General features: G+C 42.6%; 1 protein-coding gene across 1 annotated transcript in view; it reads left to right on the forward strand.

Moving 5' to 3' along the window:
• The window catches only part of TSPAN2 (tetraspanin 2), a 128739-nt gene that overhangs the window by 32967 nt on the left and 77513 nt on the right, over nt 1-18259 (forward strand). The window contains exon 2 of the mRNA XM_066600025.1: nt 13485-13590. Coding sequence (XP_066456122.1) covers nt 13485-13590 — 106 coding nt within the window. The remainder of the gene's footprint in view (nt 1-13484; nt 13591-18259) is intronic.

Raw genomic sequence — 18259 nt, forward strand, 5'->3', positions numbered from 1 at the left:
AACGCGAACCCGAACATTTTGGTGTTCGCTCATCTTTAGTACTCTGGGGTTTCGTATAACCATGACATTTTTTCCATGCCTTTTAAGGATATTTCAGTCAATAGGGAAAGGTGGGAGGGTGGAGGCAAATTCCATAACAGAATTACAAGTAGGGTGTTGGTTGAGACAGTAGAAGCCAGATAATGCTCTATATGGACCCAATGTTTCTGGGTTTCAGACTTCCACCATGGAGCTATGGTAGTTGGGAGACGTGTGGCTAGATCTACAATGTCTGGGAGGCTAGACCCCCACACATCTATCTTTAGTGAGTATTGTGTTAGCCTCGTGAGGTTTATGTTGCACCAAGACAAATTGAGACGAGATCATATTCATGTCTTTAAAGAAATGTTGTGGTAGTTCAATAGCCAGGCATACCTGGTTTACAAGAAGAAATAAGAAGAAAAGTCCTTCACATAGCTGTGAATAAGAAGGAAAATGTAGCAGCTCATCCTGAGCTGGGCAACAAGTATGGGGGTAAAAAGTTCTCCTGTGATTCTGAATTTCCTTGGTGTTCCAGAGCTTCACACCAGCAGGACAGATTTGTCAATCAGTGATGAGCACTCTGGTAGTAGTGTTTCCATCAGATTTAGCAGACATTACATCAGCTCAGAGGCAGACGCTATTTCTGGGACCCCTCGGAACTTAATATTATTGGGCTCTACATCCGTCACCTTGTTTCTAAGTCTGTTAAGTTCTGATTCCAAGGTATAATGTGCATCTATGAGGTTATTTCGTGACTATGCAAATTCTATCATTTTAGTCTGTACGTGAGTAATTCTGTTCTCTGCATCAGCTATAGCTGAGGGGTTCAATGAGTTGAGCAAAGTTGGACTATAGAGAGATTTGCAGTGCTTTCAGCATAGGTTTCATGGAGGTATCAATAACTGCTGCATCGTTAACAGCTATGTTGTCAAAAATGTCCACCTGTGTTGTAGTGATGGCTCCCACATGGCCTTCGCAGGACTTCCCTGTGTATTAGCGAGGCTTGGATAGGAAGTTCCACTAACAGATAGCTCAGAACTGTTCCTTCGCCTCATTCTTTTGGAATGTGGACGCTCACGTGAGTGCTCCGTAGGTTCCGATGCAGGGGAGCTTCCGGTTACGCCATCTTGGTCCCGTGTCAGGGACTGAGAAAAGTAAAAGTTGATTAGCATCTCCAGTTTGTCCAACAAACACTACCCCATCCGCGGCATTGTGGACTCTTAGGCAGCAGGTGAGGCCCGTTTGGTCATGGTTTTACCGCTTTGGCATTGCTCTGGAGCCCTCGTGGTTTAGGAGCTCTTCAGTCAGGCTGCTTTCACTTTGGCAGCCAGACCACCCAGAACCCACTTCTTAAACTGACCACAACAAGTATTTGTTCACTCTTCAGTTCTGTCTGCAGGTCCTAACTACCACTGCAGTGCACATGGCTTCCCAAACCTCCTCTGTTCTTTTCAATGACAGCTCCAGAGATTAGTGAGCTTTCATATTCTGCGATATCTGATGTGATTATTAAAATGAATTGAGCAGCTGCGCACATGCGTGTCCTGCACTCCATTTATCTGGGGACCATTGGACCAATGGAGGTCCCACTGATGATAAAGTTATCCCCTATTCACAGGATAGGGAATAACTTCAGATTTTGTTACAACCCTTTAATGTTTATCAGCCAAGCTTAGAGATGTGTTTGTTGATGTAACAAACAATAAGCCCTTAGGCCTCATGTCCACGGGCACGCACGGTTTCCAAGTGTGGAATCCTGCAGCGGCTTCCACCCGTGCTCTCAGCTATGAGACCAAAAATTACATTTACTCACCTGTCCGGATGCTGCGGGGCTCTCCTCCGTCGCGGCCGGATCTTCTTTTTTCTGCCTGGCGGATAAGCTCCGGCGTGCCGCGCAAATCCGCCGTGCTCAGTTTTTTCTTTTTTTTAATCTCCTGCTCTCCTGCGGATCCACAGCACAGCCACAATGACAGCTGTGGCTGTGCCGTGGATATGACAGCTTCCACTGACTTCAATGGAAGCCGTCCCTGTTGGGATCCACAGAAAAATGGAGCATGCTGCGATTTCTTCCCGCGCATACGATCCACATGCCGGGAAAAAAAAAATCACGTCCACATGCATTAAATTGCCCTGCGGATGCCAATGCATTCCTGTGGGCTTCTAGATCTGTAAGAGACATGCGCGGATTTTATAATTAAAATTTGCCCGTGGACATTGGGCCTTAAAGGGATTGTCCTAGGAAAAAAATAGCTTACAGTGAAATCCAGCCCATAATTCTAAACATTTTTTTGTGTTTACTTGTATTAAAAAATGTTTATATTTCCACATATTCCGGGACTAATGCTCAAACACTGCAGAATAAGTTGACGCTATACAAATAAAGATTATTATTTATTATTATTAGAATAGCGCCACCTGATGTTTCTATTCTGTGTCCACTTCAGTTAATGTTCCCAGGTGGACACCTAATCAGTCTTGCTTCTTTGCAGTGGAGCTGAGAGGGAATGAAGACTAAGCAGGTGGAACAATTACTGAGGTGGACACAGAATAGAAACAGCTGGTGGTGCTATACTAGCATCAGTCCTGGAATATCTTGGAATGGAAATATATATTTTTTAATAAGTGTAAATACAGAACATATTTATTATGATTATCAGCTGAATTTTGCTAGAAACAATATTTTTTGTATGATACCTCTTTAAGAAAGCGCTTTGTAAATAAATAATGACTATTACTATTAGCACACATAAAGCTTGATAATAAACATTAGAAGAGCAATCTGTGTTGTGACCAAACATCACCGTGTAGCCCGAGCCTTGTCCTAGTAGGCCTGAGCAAAAGCCTATATGCTTCTTTTGCCTAGTGCACATGTCAAGAGAGTGGATGTGGATCTGTTGTGCCGCAAAAAGAATTTGGCTTAGGGCTAGATCCAAGGGCTGCAACTGTGGTTCTGCGGTTTTCACCCTTTAACCCCACCAATCGAGATGTGATCTTTGCTGCAGAGGACCCGAGACTGTTGCCCAAGAAATAGTCTTAGTTATAAGGCAGCTGACGTAACTTGAAACACAGCTGAGGTCAGATCAGGCAGAATACTTTTATAATGATGAATCAGGCTTAGGGTCAGGATCGGCAAAAATCATGAACAATAAGCAAGATGCTGAGGTCAGGAGAGGAGACGTCAGGAAAGCTGAGTGAAACAGTCATGGATCAAAACCAGGAGACCAGACAGAACACTATAACACCTGTGCGCACTATGGAGACTAATTGCTCAGGCATCCTCCAGTGTGGGAAGGTGCCTTAAAAAGACAGCAGCCTGACCCGATTGTCTAAAGGCTGGACAGCAGGATGTGCCCTTTAAGAGGTGGACTGAGCCTAAGAGGAATCACGCAGCAGAGTTAATATATGGTGCAGAGTTTAAATCCACAGTATGTCAATTTATTCTGCAGATTATTATCAGCACAAATGTTATCCTTCAAATGAGGAGGTGAGATGCGCATCAAAATCTACATGTAACGTGTGGATTTTGACGAGGATGCTCACTGAACAGCACTCCTGACTACTCATGGGACTCATGCTTAGATGGAGATATTAACCCCATAAAAGGAATCTGTCACCTACCTTTAGCCCTGTAAGCTAAGCTTATGGGCTAAAGGTAGATGACCTGCTGAGTCGAGGAATGTAAAAAAAAAAATCATAATTCTGTTATTTATCCATAATCTTAGCTGTATGAGGGCTTGTTTTTTGCAGGGCAAGTTGAATTTTTCAATTGTACTATTTAAATTTACCATATAATGTACTGGAAAACTTTAAGAAAATTCTTAGGAGAGTAGAATGGAAAAAAATGCAATTCCGCCATTGTTGTGGTGGTCTTGTTTCTATGGCGTGCATACTGCAACTTTTTTTTATGGGTCAGTCCTATTACGATGATACAAAATTTATGTTTTTGTTTTTTTCTGTGGGACAGCCTGCAGTTTCTCTTGGTACCACGTTTAAGTACACACGACTTTTTGATCGCTTTTCATAAAATTGGGCTGACCAAAAAGTGCAACTCTGATGTTTTGGGTTAACAGCCATGATCAGCGTACACGCTGATTGCTGTTTTTGCTGGCGGGTGTCCGCTGTTAAAGACAGCCAGTACTCGCATTGTATGGAGTGGGATCGACTCCCAAACCTCTATTACGTAACTGTACGTCCTGGAGCATTAGGGTAGTTAATGAATTACTGGGTGGAAACTGAGAAAGAAACAACTCATCAGTTTTTGAGACATACCAACTTCAAAATCTCATTGAAGTACATTAAATGCACTAGTTTTTTTCTGCTACATCACTAAGGCATAATTTGAAGTTCTTGGGCCCAGATGCGAATTACACATCATGGTCTCCATGTGCTGTCTTCTTCTGTGGCAAAAGGGCCTCTAGCACTTTCCTGGGCAAGAGGGCACAAATCCGTCCTTGCTGATAGTAAGGGATAGTGCAGAATAGGTGATTGTTGGTGGGTTTTCATTGACTGCAGTTATTAAGGTGACTACGGGAATTCTGTGTTTGCACCATTTGTATAGTGACTGTTAGACCCGGGATGTAGAATGTCAGCGACTAGACACATAGTTATAAAGTAAGTACACAGCAGCTAGCTGGTATTCACATCTTGCAAAGTACGGGAAAAAAATGTGAGGTTTAAGTGTTTTGCCGTCATTGTGATAAACGTGGTTTCCTGTGTTTCATTTCTCAAGGACTAGTTCTTTCTACACCACCCCGCAGTAACAATAGACGTTACACTCTGAGAACGTGCCTGCTGTAATCTCACTTTAGCTAAGCACTACTTTATTTCCTGTTGTGTTTTTTTCCAGACCCTCAGGAAAGCTGGAGCTGGACTTGCTGATAAAATACAATTGATTGTAGAAAGTTCCAGTTTATCAGACATATTATAATATCCTTCTTATAGACGGTGCATCAGTAACTATTCTTAAAGGGGTTGTCCCGCGGCAGCAAGTGGGTCTATACACTTCTGTATGGCCATAATAATGCACTTTGTAATGTACATTGTGCATTAATTATGAGCCATACAGAAGTTATAAAAAGTTTTATACTTACCTGCTCCGTTGCTGGCGTCCTCGTCTCCATGGTGCCGACTAATTTTCGCCCTCTGATGGCCAAATTAGCCGCGCTTGCGCAGTCCGGGTCTTCTCCTGTTCTCTATGGGGCTCCGTGTAGCTCCGCCCCGTCACGTGCCGATTCCAGCCAATCAGGAGGCTGGAATCGGCAATGGACCGCACAGAAGAGCTGCGGTCCACGGAGGAAGAGGATCCCGGCGGCCATCTTCACCGGTAAGTATAGAAGTCACCGGAGCGCGGGGATTAAGGTAAGCGCTCCGGTAAGCTTTCTTTAGGTCCCTGCATCGGGTTTGTCTCGCGCCGAACGGGGGGGGGGGGGGGTTGAAAAAAAAAAAAAAACGTTTCGGCGCGGGACAACCCCTTTAAGTCCCTTTCACACGGGATGACCCATTGGACGCAGATTCCAGACGGGTCGTCCCAGCGATAGTCGTTCCTGTGCCCTTGCACAAGAACAAGCATCGCTCAGTGAATGGAGGCGACAGGATGGGGATCGCTTCGGACTGCCCCCCTCTATTCATAGTAAACAGGCAGTAGCTCATAATGATACGGACCGTCCGCTGTTCAGTTTTAGCAGTTTTAGACATTTAGCACTTTAAATACACAATTGCAGTAAACCTTTCAGGGGTTTTCAGAAAAATAATATTAATTACCGAATCTCAGGATAGGTCATCAATAGTTGATTAGCTGATGTTCACTGCTTGCCACTTTTTAACACCAGAAAACTGGAGGAAAAAAGCTTGCAACTTCCCCTATATGTGGGTCAGGAACACTATTTGTTTTCCTTAGGTCTCCCACATTGTGTTTTTTGTTAACGCGATTGTCAATGGGACTTTCTAATGTTAAAAACGCAATGCACCAAAAACGCAAGTTGAGCTGCGTTGCGTTTTTAACATTAGAAAATCCTATTGACAATCGCGTTAAGAAAAAACGCAAACGCAAGTGTGTGGGAGCCCTTAGGGAGAGCACCTAGAAGGTGAATGAGTGAGGAGACTTATAAGTGCTTCTCTGAGTAATATACAAATAAGGGAGATGGAAGAATACCTCTGAAGTGCCACCTATTAAGTGGCAGCATTTCTGCAAGTCAATGTTAAGCCCATGTCCATGGGTGGATTGGATTCCGCATGCGGGAGCCCGCAGCGGAATCCGCCTCTGACACGGGGGAGAACACTTCGTTACCTGTCCAGGTCTTCTGCGTACTGTCCGAGTCTTCTATTTCTTGGTCTGCGGATGTGTGTTGAAGCGCCATCCGGCATGCATGCACAATACTTTTTTTTTAACTCCTGCTTTCAAGCGGAATCCGCAACCTGTCCGCAAGTCAATTGCGGACGAGCTGCAGATCGGACGGCTTCCATTGACTTCAATGGAATTCGTCCCTGCAGGATTCGCAATGAAATGCAGCATGCTGCAATTTGTTTTCCAGACCAAAATGTCCGCAAATCAAATCCGCATGCTTTATTTTATTTGGGGACACCCATCTTCCACGCTGGTGACCAGCGCAGATTCCGCAAATCAAGCCTGCCCATGGACATTGGGCCTTAGACTCTTTATATAAGCCTTGTAACAATGACTGGGAATTGAAAACCAAGCCAGAATCCATACACAGACAGCTGTTTCAGGTGTTTGCCCCATATGTCTCATGCAAAGGTCAGGTGCTACAAATCTCTGCATGCCTGAATGTAAGTAACAAACCTGAATGAAAGGGAAAAAAGTTGTATTTGACTTGATTCACTTAAAAGAAAGTTTATACTTTTAACCTCCTTAGTAATAAATATATAGAAAAAGTTTGGTCTTCTAGATCCAGCATTACATTCCAGCAGTTCTATGAGGTTGGAAAAACTGGCAGACGTTGTCGGAAAACCCAGAAATTGCATGAACATCTTTTATTTTGCAGCCACTGACTTGTAGGAGTGGCGCACACTTATAATTATAGGATACCCTAATGGTGCTGGAAATTCTGAAAATGGAATTGACCTGTTACATGGAAAATGACGATCGTCTCAGCAATATCAGTGTCGTTAGGGAGACGGGGTGACATAAGCTAAACACAAGAACATTTTAACCTATCATTATTTGAGACGGGTTTCCTAAATGGAAATAGCAGCGTTTAAATGTAATCTGAACTGTAAGGAAAGTGAAATCATGTTCTTTGCATCACATGTTAGCAATGCCAATGAAATACGACATTTCTGAAGGGGGTATACTGCTGTGCAATAAGCATATGTCACGAGAAATTAACTGAAAATATGTTTCCTCACTATATGCGTAGTCTGCCCCATCTCATTCACAACCCTCATGCCAACGCATGGCTACATCTTGCAGTGGAAAAGGAAATATACTAGTTTTTTCATTGAGTAACATGGATAAGGTCACTTTCACACCTGCATTAGGGTCAGTTCAGGGTTTTTTGTCTCTGCTACATTTTTGGAGGAGAAAAACTGATATAAAAAGGCAAAAAATTGATCCAATTTTATGACCCCATTGATTTCATTGGGGTTTGAAATGCTTCCGTTTGCATCCATTCCATTTTTTTGGGCCAGAAAAATAATGCAGACTGCACTATTTGTCCAAAAAAACAGAATGAAAGCAAACCCGCCTTTCCATTTTCTTTCCACTTTTTTGAAACCCCATCAAAATCAATAGAGAAAAGAAAACGCATCCCTTTTTTTCTTTTCAGTTTTATTTCAGTTTCTATGAGAGGCGGTAACCCTGAACTGAGCCCTGACACAATTGTGACAGCAGCCTAACCCTTTATGTGAAGTTTATGCAACTAGATTTCTCACCATCTCTAGTAATCCAGTTAATCTTGTAGAGTAGAAGAGGGAAGTGCAGGCTGCGTATAGTCTGTCAGTGTTATGAACAGAGCCAAACAGACTTAGAACCACTCTGGTGATTTTTTTTTTAAATTCATTCTGTAAGTAGCCCCCCAGTATAGATAAGTCAGCTACAATTACCTTGATTAAGGCCCTTTTACATACGATTATTGCTCGAAATTCATTCAAACGGTCGAAAGTCAGCGATAATAGTTACGTGTAAACGTGGCAGTTGTGCACTATTTATTCAATTGTCGTTTGGCGCTGGTTTTCAGCCTGCATAAAAATCAATGGTTATCAATTCAAAAGACATTCTTAACTGTGTACTCATTGTGTTTACCTTGAATACATAATGAGTACACTGTTTACTCCTTTTAGAAGGAGAAAATTGGAATTGAGCAAACAACTCCTGGAAGAAATGCAGATGATTAACTCCTTAGTGACCAAGCTTTTTTGTTTTTTTTCTATTTTGTTTTTTCCTTCCCTCTTTTAAAAAATCGTAACTCTTTTATTTATCCATCTACCTAACTGTACGAGGGCTTGTTTTTTTGTGGGACAAGTTGTATTTTTCAATGATACTATTTAATGTACCAAATAATATACTGAAAAACTCTTAAAACATCCTAAGTGTAGAGAAATGGAAAATAAAACTGACATTCCGCCATCTTTCAGTGTGTCTTGTTTCTACGGTGCATAAACTGCACCAAAACTGACATAATAACTTTATTCTAGTTTTTTTTTTCTCTACTGCTTGTATTTTTTTTAAAGATATTTGAGTTTTTAAAAATTATTTTCCTGCACCATCTTCTGCGCACAGTAACTATTTTTTTGTCGACATAGTTGTGTGAGGGCTCATTTTGTGCGGTACATCCTGTAGTTTCTGTTGGTACCATACATAAAGCATTACTTCAATAGATCGAACTTTTACAGACGCAGCAATACCAAATATGTATTTTTGTTTTATTATTTAGATTCTTTTATTCTAAACATGGGTTTGTTTTTTTTTACTTCTATTACTTTAAAAAAAAAAAATAATTAGTAAAACTTTATTCTTATTTTTACATTTTCCTTTAGTCCTCCTAGGGGACCAAAACATGTGATGCTTTGATCGCTCCTGCAGTAAGATGTAATGCTATAGCATTACATCATACTACAATCTGACAAGCAGTCTATTACACTGCCCCATGGAGGATGGCTTGATGGGCATACTGCCAAGACAGCCTTGAGGCCTTTCACAAGGCCCCCGACTGCCATGACACCTGCATCTTATTGTGGGGGAGCTGTACAGGACCCCCGAACATCATTCGGGACTTTAAATGCCACTGTCTGTATTGACAGCGGCATTTAAAAGGTTAACAGCCCCAATCGGCCGCGCGGCTTCTCGGGGCTGTTGCCAGCGGGTGTCAGCTGAAAGAAACAAATGACACCCGCAATGTATGGAGGGAGATAGTCCCGCGATCTCCCTACATACACGCCCTGCAGCTGCAGGACGTAAAAACACCATAAAGTGGTCTATAAGGGATTAAAAGCAATTATCTGTACTTCTAATTGTATTTTTTTTAAAAGATGGCAGATTTGTGTTTTTTTCCCATTTTATGCCACTTAGAATTTTTTTTAAGTTTCTCAGTACGTTAAATAGCAACCTTGAAAAAGACAACGCGTCCCGCAAAAAGCAAGCCTTCAGACATCTACATCTATATATATAAAACTAGCTTACCCGTCGCGCGTTGCTGCGAAGACAGACAGACATACATTCGTTTTTATATATCTAGATAACAACCAATCACAGCGCAGCTTTCATGTTACCTTAGCAGTATAAAATATAACAACCAATCACAGCGCAGCTTTCATGTTACCTGAGCAGTAAGAGAAATAACAACCAATCACAGCGCAACTTTTATTCTGCCTCAGCAATATAAAAAATAGCAACCAATCACAGCGCAGCTTTCATGTTACCTCTGCGGTATTATATATAGCAACCAATCACAGCGCAGCTTTCATGTTACCTTAGTGGTATAATATATAACAACGAATCACAGCACAGCTTTCATACAACCTCAGTAGTATAAGAAGTAGCCACCAATCACAGCACAGCTTTCATGTTACCTCAGCAGTATAAGAAATAGCAACCAATCACAGCACAGCTTTCATTTTACCTCAGCATTCTCAATATCCAGCAATTGTCTTGCGAAACGTTCGGCGGATGCATCATTTTCTGGTTGAACACGCATCCCGTTGCTGGTAATGCCTTTTCCTTTCGTGCTTGAGATGGAAATCAAACGATCTTTGTCTGGGGGACATAACTGTCGACGATGCTCGTACGCGCGCCACCTATGGTAGGATAGTTGTACTATGCCAGTAACCTTCCCAGGAGTGTACTCAACAACTTCCCAAAGTCTCATGGCAATTGGATGTATGGTGTAGTAATGCATAAAGGACAGACAGACAGACATACATTCATTTATATATATCAGGAAGTGAGAGAATTAGATTACGTACGTAAAATTTGGACGCTAAATGTTTTGCGCTTAGAATTGAATAATCGAGTTGGGACCCATTAGCTTTTCCTATTTATGACATATTCAATGCCTGTGCCAAATTTAATGTTTCTATGTGAGAAAATTACATTCCCTACGTAAAATTTGGACGCTAATTCTTTTGCGCATAGAATTGAATAATCGAGTTGGGACTCATTAGCATTTCCTATTTATGACATATTGAATGCCCGTGCCAAATTTCAAGTTTGTATGTGAGAAAATTACATTCCGTACGTAAAATTTGGACGCTAATTCTTTTGCGCATAGAATTAAATAATCGAGTTGGGACCCATTAGCATTTCCTATTTATGACATATTAATGCCCGTGCCAAATTTCATCTTTCTATGTGAGAAAATTACATTCCGTACGTAAAATTTGGACGCTAATTATTTGGCGCATGGAATTGAATAATCGAGTTGGGACCCATTAGCTTTTCCTATTTATGACATAATCAGTGCTCGTGCCAAATTTCACGTTTCTATGTGAGAAAATTACATTCTGTACGTAAAATTTGGACGCTAATTCTTTGGCGCATAGAATTGAATAATCGAGTTGGGACCCATTAGCTTTTCCTATTTGTGACATATTCAATGCTCGTGCCAAATTTCAAGTTTCTATGACATTGGGAAGCGAGAAAATTAGATTCTGTACGTAAAATTTGGACGCTAATTCTTTGGCGCATGGAATTGAATAATCGAGTTGGGACCCATTAGCGTTTTCTATTTATGACATATTCAATGCCCGTGCCAAATTTCAAGTTTCTATGTGAGAAAATTACATTCCGTACGTAAAATTTGGACGCTAATTCTTTGGCGCCTAGAATTGAATAATCGAGTTGGGACCCATTACCTTTTCCTATTTATGACATAGTCAATGCTCGTGCCAAATTTCATGTTTCTACAACATCGGGAAGTGAGAGAATTAGTGGCAATAATGGAAATCGAACGATCTACGTGGGGGGGGGGGTCGAAACTGTCGACGACGCACCCATTCGCGCCATTTATCGTAGCATAAATGTACTATGCCTATAATCTTCCCAGGAGTGTACTCAACAACTTCCCAAAGTTTCATGGCGATCGGATGAATGGTGTAGTAGCGCATAAAGGACAGACAGACAGACATACATTCAATTTTATATATACAGATTGAATGTATGCGTGTCTGCGTGTCTGTTTGTCCTTTATGCGTTATTACACCATTCATCTGATCGCCATGGAACTTTGGGAAGTTGTTGAGTACACTCCTGGGAAGATTATAGGCATAGTACATTTATGCTATGATAAATGGCGCGCGTGCGAGCGCCGTCGACAGTTACGACCCCCCCACGTAGATCGTTCGATTTCCATCATTGCCACTAATTTTCTCACTCCCCAATGTCGTAGAAACATGAAATTTAGCACGAGCATTGATTATGTCATAAATAGGAAAAGTTAATGGGTCCTAACTCGATTATTCAATTCTAAGCGCAAAAAAATTATCGTCCAAATTTTACGTATGGAATCTAATTCTCTCACTTCCTGATGTCATCTATATATATATAAAAATGAATGTCTGTATGTCTGTCCTTTATGCATTACTACACCATTCATCTAATCACCATGCAACTTTGGGAAGTTGTTGAGTACACTTCTGGGAAGATTACTGGCATAGTACAACTATCCATCGTCAACAGTTATGCCCCCCAGACAAAGATCATTTGATTTCCATCTCAAGCACGAAAGCAAAAGGCATTACGAGCAACGGGATGCGTGTTCAACTACAAAATGATGCATCCGCCGAACATTTCGCAAGACAATTGCTGCATATTGAGAATGCTGAGGTAAAATAAAAGCTGTGCTGTGATTGGTTGCTATTTCTTATACTCCTGAGGCAACATGAAAGCTGTACTGTGATTGGTTGCTATATGTATTATACCGCTGAGGTAAAATGAATGTTGCGCTGTGATTGGTTGCTATTTTTTATATTGCTGAGGCAGAATAAAAGTTGCGCTGTGATTGGTTGTTATTTCTCTTACTGTTGAGGTAACATGAAAGCTGCACTGTGATTGGGTGTTATATATTATAAAGCTGAGGTAACATGTAAGCTGCGCTGTGATTGGTTGTTATATATTATACCACTGAGGTAACATAAAAAAGCTGCGCTGTGATTGGTTGTTATTTAGATATATAAAACGAATGAATGTATGTCTGTTTGTCTTCGCAGCAACGCGCGACGGGTAAGCTAGTTGATTGATAAATAAAATGGTTAATTTTTTTTAAAACTGGGGCAGAAAAAACGAAAATGAAAAAAAAAAGGATCTGTGTCCTTAAGGGGTTAAAGGGGTTGTCCCGCCCCGAAACGGGTTGTTTTTTTTTTCAACAGCCCCCCTGTTCGGCGCGAGACAACCCCGATGCAGGGGTTAAACAAGAACACTGGACAGCGCTTACCTGAATCCCCGCGCTCCGGTGACTTCTTACTTACCTGCTGAAGATGGCCGCCGGGATCTTCTCCCTCGGTGGACCGCAGGGCTTCTGTGCGGTCCATTGCCGATTCCAGCCTCCTGATTGGCTGGAATCGGCACGTGACGGGGCGGAGCTACACGGAGCTACACGGAGCCCCATTGAGAAAAGAAGAAGACCCGGACTGCGCAAGCGCGTCTAATTTGGCCATTAGACGCTGAAAATTAGGCGGCTCCATGGAGACGAGGACGCCAGCAACGGAGCAGGTAAGTGAAAAATTTCTGATAACTTCTGTATGGCTCATAATTAATGCACAATGTACATTACAAAGTGCATTAATATGGCCATACAGAAGTGTATAGACCCACTTGCTGCCGCGGGACAACCCCTTTAAGTAATGTATGTTTTTCCCATTGACTTTTCCTTCTGGAAGGCCACATTAGCAATGGGAAAGAGCTGGCATGTTTTACCTTCATTGCATGTTATACAACAAAAAAATAATAATTTGTAGACATCACGTATCAAGTGAATATTATTTATTGTATCACAGCATCTATATATTTTCAGCTTGCAGGATCAGCGATAATTGGCGTTGGGTTGTGGCTTCTTCTCGCAGGGAATATAAAGGAATTAAGTGAAGGTGATGAAGACGTATATAGATTCTTTTTTATTGGTAAGTACCATGGAAATCATTTTTCTTTTACATATTTGCCATTACATTGTACTCTACTGTATTTCTTGTTTGGTAGAATAGTAGAGGAATATAGCCCCTAGATGATACAACGAGAGTTACCATTTAATTCTGGTACCTTTCTAGTTCTAGCATTGTAAACTATGCATCTTACCAATAGTTACATCATAGTTCCAGGGTTTTTAAGATCTTCTAGATAGAATTTATAAAGCATCCCTTTATCCCCCCGTATACAGCTCCTCCCGGTAAGAAGGTCCTTTCACTACTCAGTATATCAGTTTAAGGCTCGGTTCACATCAATGACGCGACTTTGTGTTGTTCGGTTTCTTCCTCGGAGTTTAACAATAAAAAAAACCAGAATGTTGGATCTGGCATATGTGAACCTGAATGATTGCATATGGACTCCATTGACTGTAATGGGGCCCTTCCAGCTTCAGGCATGACCTCCTGTATTTTACCGGACAATATAGAGCAACCCGTTGCACTGTTTATCCAGCATTTTGTGCCAAATCTGCTCCGCCACCTCCAGACAGAGCCTCCAACGCAGATGTGAACATGGGTAGCCTTGGCGTGCTTTTAGACGGATTGGTTTATCGAGCGAAGGATGTCAGACAAACCATGTTAGAGTTCGCTCATGTAGCCTGTTTATACAGGCAGGTGAATCACTTGCAAATCGTTCAGTCGTTCACATTCACAGTACCAATGAGTGAGAACTAGAGATGAGCGAACGTACTCGTTACGAGTACATACGCACCCGAGCACCGCCATTTTCGAGTACAGCAGTACTCGCGCGTAAAGATTCGGGGGGCGCCGTGGCGGCACGGGGGGTAGCAGTGGGGAGTGGGGGGGAGAGGGAGAGAGAGAGGGCTCCCCCCTGTTCCCCGCTGCTCCCCCCCGCACCGCCGCGCCTCTCCCCGCCCCACGGCGCCCCCCGAATCTTTACGCGCGAGTACCGAAGTACTCGAAAATGGCGGTACTCGGGTGCATAAGTACTCATTACGAGTACGTTCGCTCATCTCTAGTGAGAACGACTGAATGATCAGTATTTAAATCGAAGAATTAGCGAACAAGCCAACAATGATTTCTGTGCTTACATAAAATGAACAAATTATCCTTCATCAATCGATCATTGGCTGTGTTTACACTGAACGATTATCATTCAAATTTGAATGATTCAACTTTTTTTTTTGTAATGCCAATCATTCCTTGTAAACGCATCTTTAGTCAAACTATAAGTTCACTTTAGGTAATCAATTTTAAAAGGGTTTTTACACTGAATCAACCCCTTTCCATATGCTTTAGTGGGCTGCATTCCCACGAACGTATATCGGCTCGGTTTTCACGCTGAGCTGATATACGTCCTCCTCATCTGCAGGGGGGGGGGGGGGGCAGGATGGAAGAGCCAGGAGCAGGAACTGAGCTCTCGCCCCCTCTCTGCCTCCTCTTCGCCCCTCTGCACTATTTGCAATGGGGAGAGGCGGGACGGGGTGGGGCTAATTCTCAGAACTTAGCCCCGCCCCTGTCCCGCCTCTCTCCATTGCAAATAGTGCAGAGGGGCGGAGAGGAGGCGGGAGCTCAGATACTGCTCCTGGCTCTTCCATCCTCCCCCCCCCTGCAGATGAGGAGGACGTATATCGGCTCAGCGTGAAAACCGAGCCGATATACATTCGTGGGAATGCAGCCTTAGAGCGTATGGACATCATTTGATAAGTAATTCTTCTATAATCTTGATGTTCATCCTCTTAAATGGATCCAGTCTGTTTTCTTCAATTGTGTTGCCTGTTTTATATCTTCTTGCATGTACAGGTAACCTAGTACCATAGTATGTTAGGATGAAAAAAGACATATGTCCATCCGGTTCAGCCCACTATCTCTTTCCCTCAATGCTGATGCAGAGGTAGGCAAAAAAAAGTGAGGCAGAAGCCAATTTTCCTCATTTTAGGTTAAAAAAAATCCTTTCCCACTCCTAGTCTGGCAATCAGAATAATCCCCAGATCACCGACCCTTCTGAAGTAATTAAGTAATTAGTGACTGTAATCTGTAATATTGTAACACTCATGGCCCCTCCTAAACTTTAGTGAGTTCTCCGTCAACACATCCTCAGGCAGCGAGTTCATAGTCTCACTGCTCTTACAGTAAAGAACCCCCTCTTATGTCAGAAACCTTCTTTCTGTTACGTTCATGCGGCTCACTAAAGTGCCACGCCTCAGCACGGACGCAAGATGGTGTCCTAATAAAACCGCAACAACTCTCATAATGTTGCATAGACCAATTACACCTCTCCAGGTAAAGATTAAAGGACATCTGTCCCTTACTTATCAGGGAAAGTGGGGACCTCCTGCCTAAAAGCAGGGTGATTGTCCCGATAAGGACAGACCCACTGTCTTCATCTGGGTCTTGACTATCTCTGATTAGAATCCTGGATATATGTACAAAAGACAGGACACGACCCTGTTTACACACACTGAACACAGAACACAACTGTTCACCTCATGACTGGCCACCTGCACAGATATAAGGAACAAGTTGCTGTTCACACCAACACACAAGGTCATCTACACCACACAGAACAGGACTGCACATAGAGCACATGTCTGGCCACCTTCACAGACATACAAAACACGTAGCTGTTCACACCAACACACAGGGTAATGCATATCACATAGAACAGGAACCCCACCCAGAACTGACATGCATAAAGGTAGTAAACTGTAGCTTGTCCAAGTGTCCTCACACCAAGTGGATAGAGAGTCAGCCACCATGCTGAGATAACAGGGAACAGTGTCAGGCATTACCCACCTGACACACACATAGAACATCAGACATCTGGAGGCCGCACCTGTAAAGGGCCAGGGAGAAACCTGTGGGTGTATGTACCTGTGTGTCAACATACCACACACTACTCGATGCATGTACTCCAGAACGCAAGGAGGGGAGAGACAACAGGTGTCCAGACCGTCCTCATGGAAGGTGAGAGAGACACTAAGACCAGCATGCATAACACCAGCTCAGAGTAGGATTAAAACAGAGTGTAAAGACAAGATAAACTGACCAGCATTCTCTCACAAGAGAAGCTGGTATTTATCTGCAGCAGACTAGAGGGATTGGCTGGTTGAGAATACCACACCCAGCTAGCTCAATTAACCCACAGCTGAGAACGTTTGCTCATGGAATATCATAGAACTACAAGCCCCAGAAGCACAACCTAACACTTTCCTTTAGATGTAGAGGGCGCCCCTTGTTACAATCACAGTCCTGGGTATAAATAGATGATGAGAGAGATCTCTGTATTGTCCCCTAATATTTACTTTCGTCCTGGATTGCTAACAAAACCCAGAGATGACTTTGATGACTAGCAAACAGGACTAATGTGTTAGCTTGCCATGTAGGTGGCTAGATGCAGGAGCAGACAGAAATGAGAGGTAGCGATCAGAGTGTGGCACTGTGAACCCCTCCAACAGAACCCACATTGCAGAAGAGCAACGCTCTTGAAAGGAACGACCCCACTACTTCCACGAGTGAGAACAGGTCCATGGTCAGAGGGAAACCAGAGTACAGAAAACCAGGGACAAACAGAAACTGACAATAAATGAAGGACTAGCTCACAGGAGCCAGACAGACAGGAGCAAAGAGCAAGCTTACTTGATCTGGAACACTGAAAAATAACCAGTAACTCCCAGCGAGGACGAGCTAGGTTATATAGGGAGTGGGAAGAGACTGATTGGCTGACAGAGCTGTCAATCACTAGCCACTACCCAACAGCCGCAGGACTAATTAACCTGAACTAGTAAGCACAGGAAATATTAACCCTAGCTAGTCAAGATAGAACCCACAGTAGCAAAGATGTTCTGGCAGAGACTAGACAGTGTACTGGCTGTAATATGGCAATGATATATTTATACACAGTTATTAGATCGCCCCTCAGCCGTCTTTTTTCTAAACCAAATAATCCCAATTTTGATAACCTCTCTGGGTATTGTAGTCCGCCCATTCTGTAATTAATATAGTTGCTCGCCTTTGTACCTGTTCAAGCTCTGATATGTCCTTCTTGAGTACTGGTGTCCAAAACTGTATACAATATTCCATGTGTTGTCTGACCAGTAGCTTGTAAAGAGAAAAAACAATGTTCTCAGCATGTGCCCCTAAACCTCTTTTGATGCACCCCATGATCCTATTTGCCTTGCCAGCAGCTGCCTGAAACTGGTTGCTCGTAATCTTACAGTTAGCTAAAACCCCCAAGTCCTTTTCCATGTAAGTGTTTCCCATTTAGTGTGCAATGTTGACGTGTATTTCCCTGCCCATGTGCATAATCTTACATTTATCAGTTAAACCTCATTTGCCACTTTTTTGCCCAAACCTCCAATTCATCCAGATCATCTTGCAATCTCCTTGCATCCTCACTCGTGTCAATATCTTCATATAGTTTTGTGTCATCTGCAAATATTGAAATTTTACTGCACAATCTTTCGACCAGATCAGTAATAAATATATTAAAAAGAATAGGGCCCCAAACTGACCCAAATGGTACCCCACTAGTAACGGTGACCCAATCAGAGTATGTACCATTTATAAACCCCCTCTGCTTTCTATCACTGACCAGTTACTTACCCACTTACACACATTACCACCCAGACCATGCATTATCTGTATA

Source organism: Eleutherodactylus coqui, chromosome 4 (assembly GCF_035609145.1).
Source record: "Eleutherodactylus coqui strain aEleCoq1 chromosome 4, aEleCoq1.hap1, whole genome shotgun sequence".
NCBI classification, from domain to species: domain Eukaryota; kingdom Metazoa; phylum Chordata; class Amphibia; order Anura; family Eleutherodactylidae; genus Eleutherodactylus; species Eleutherodactylus coqui.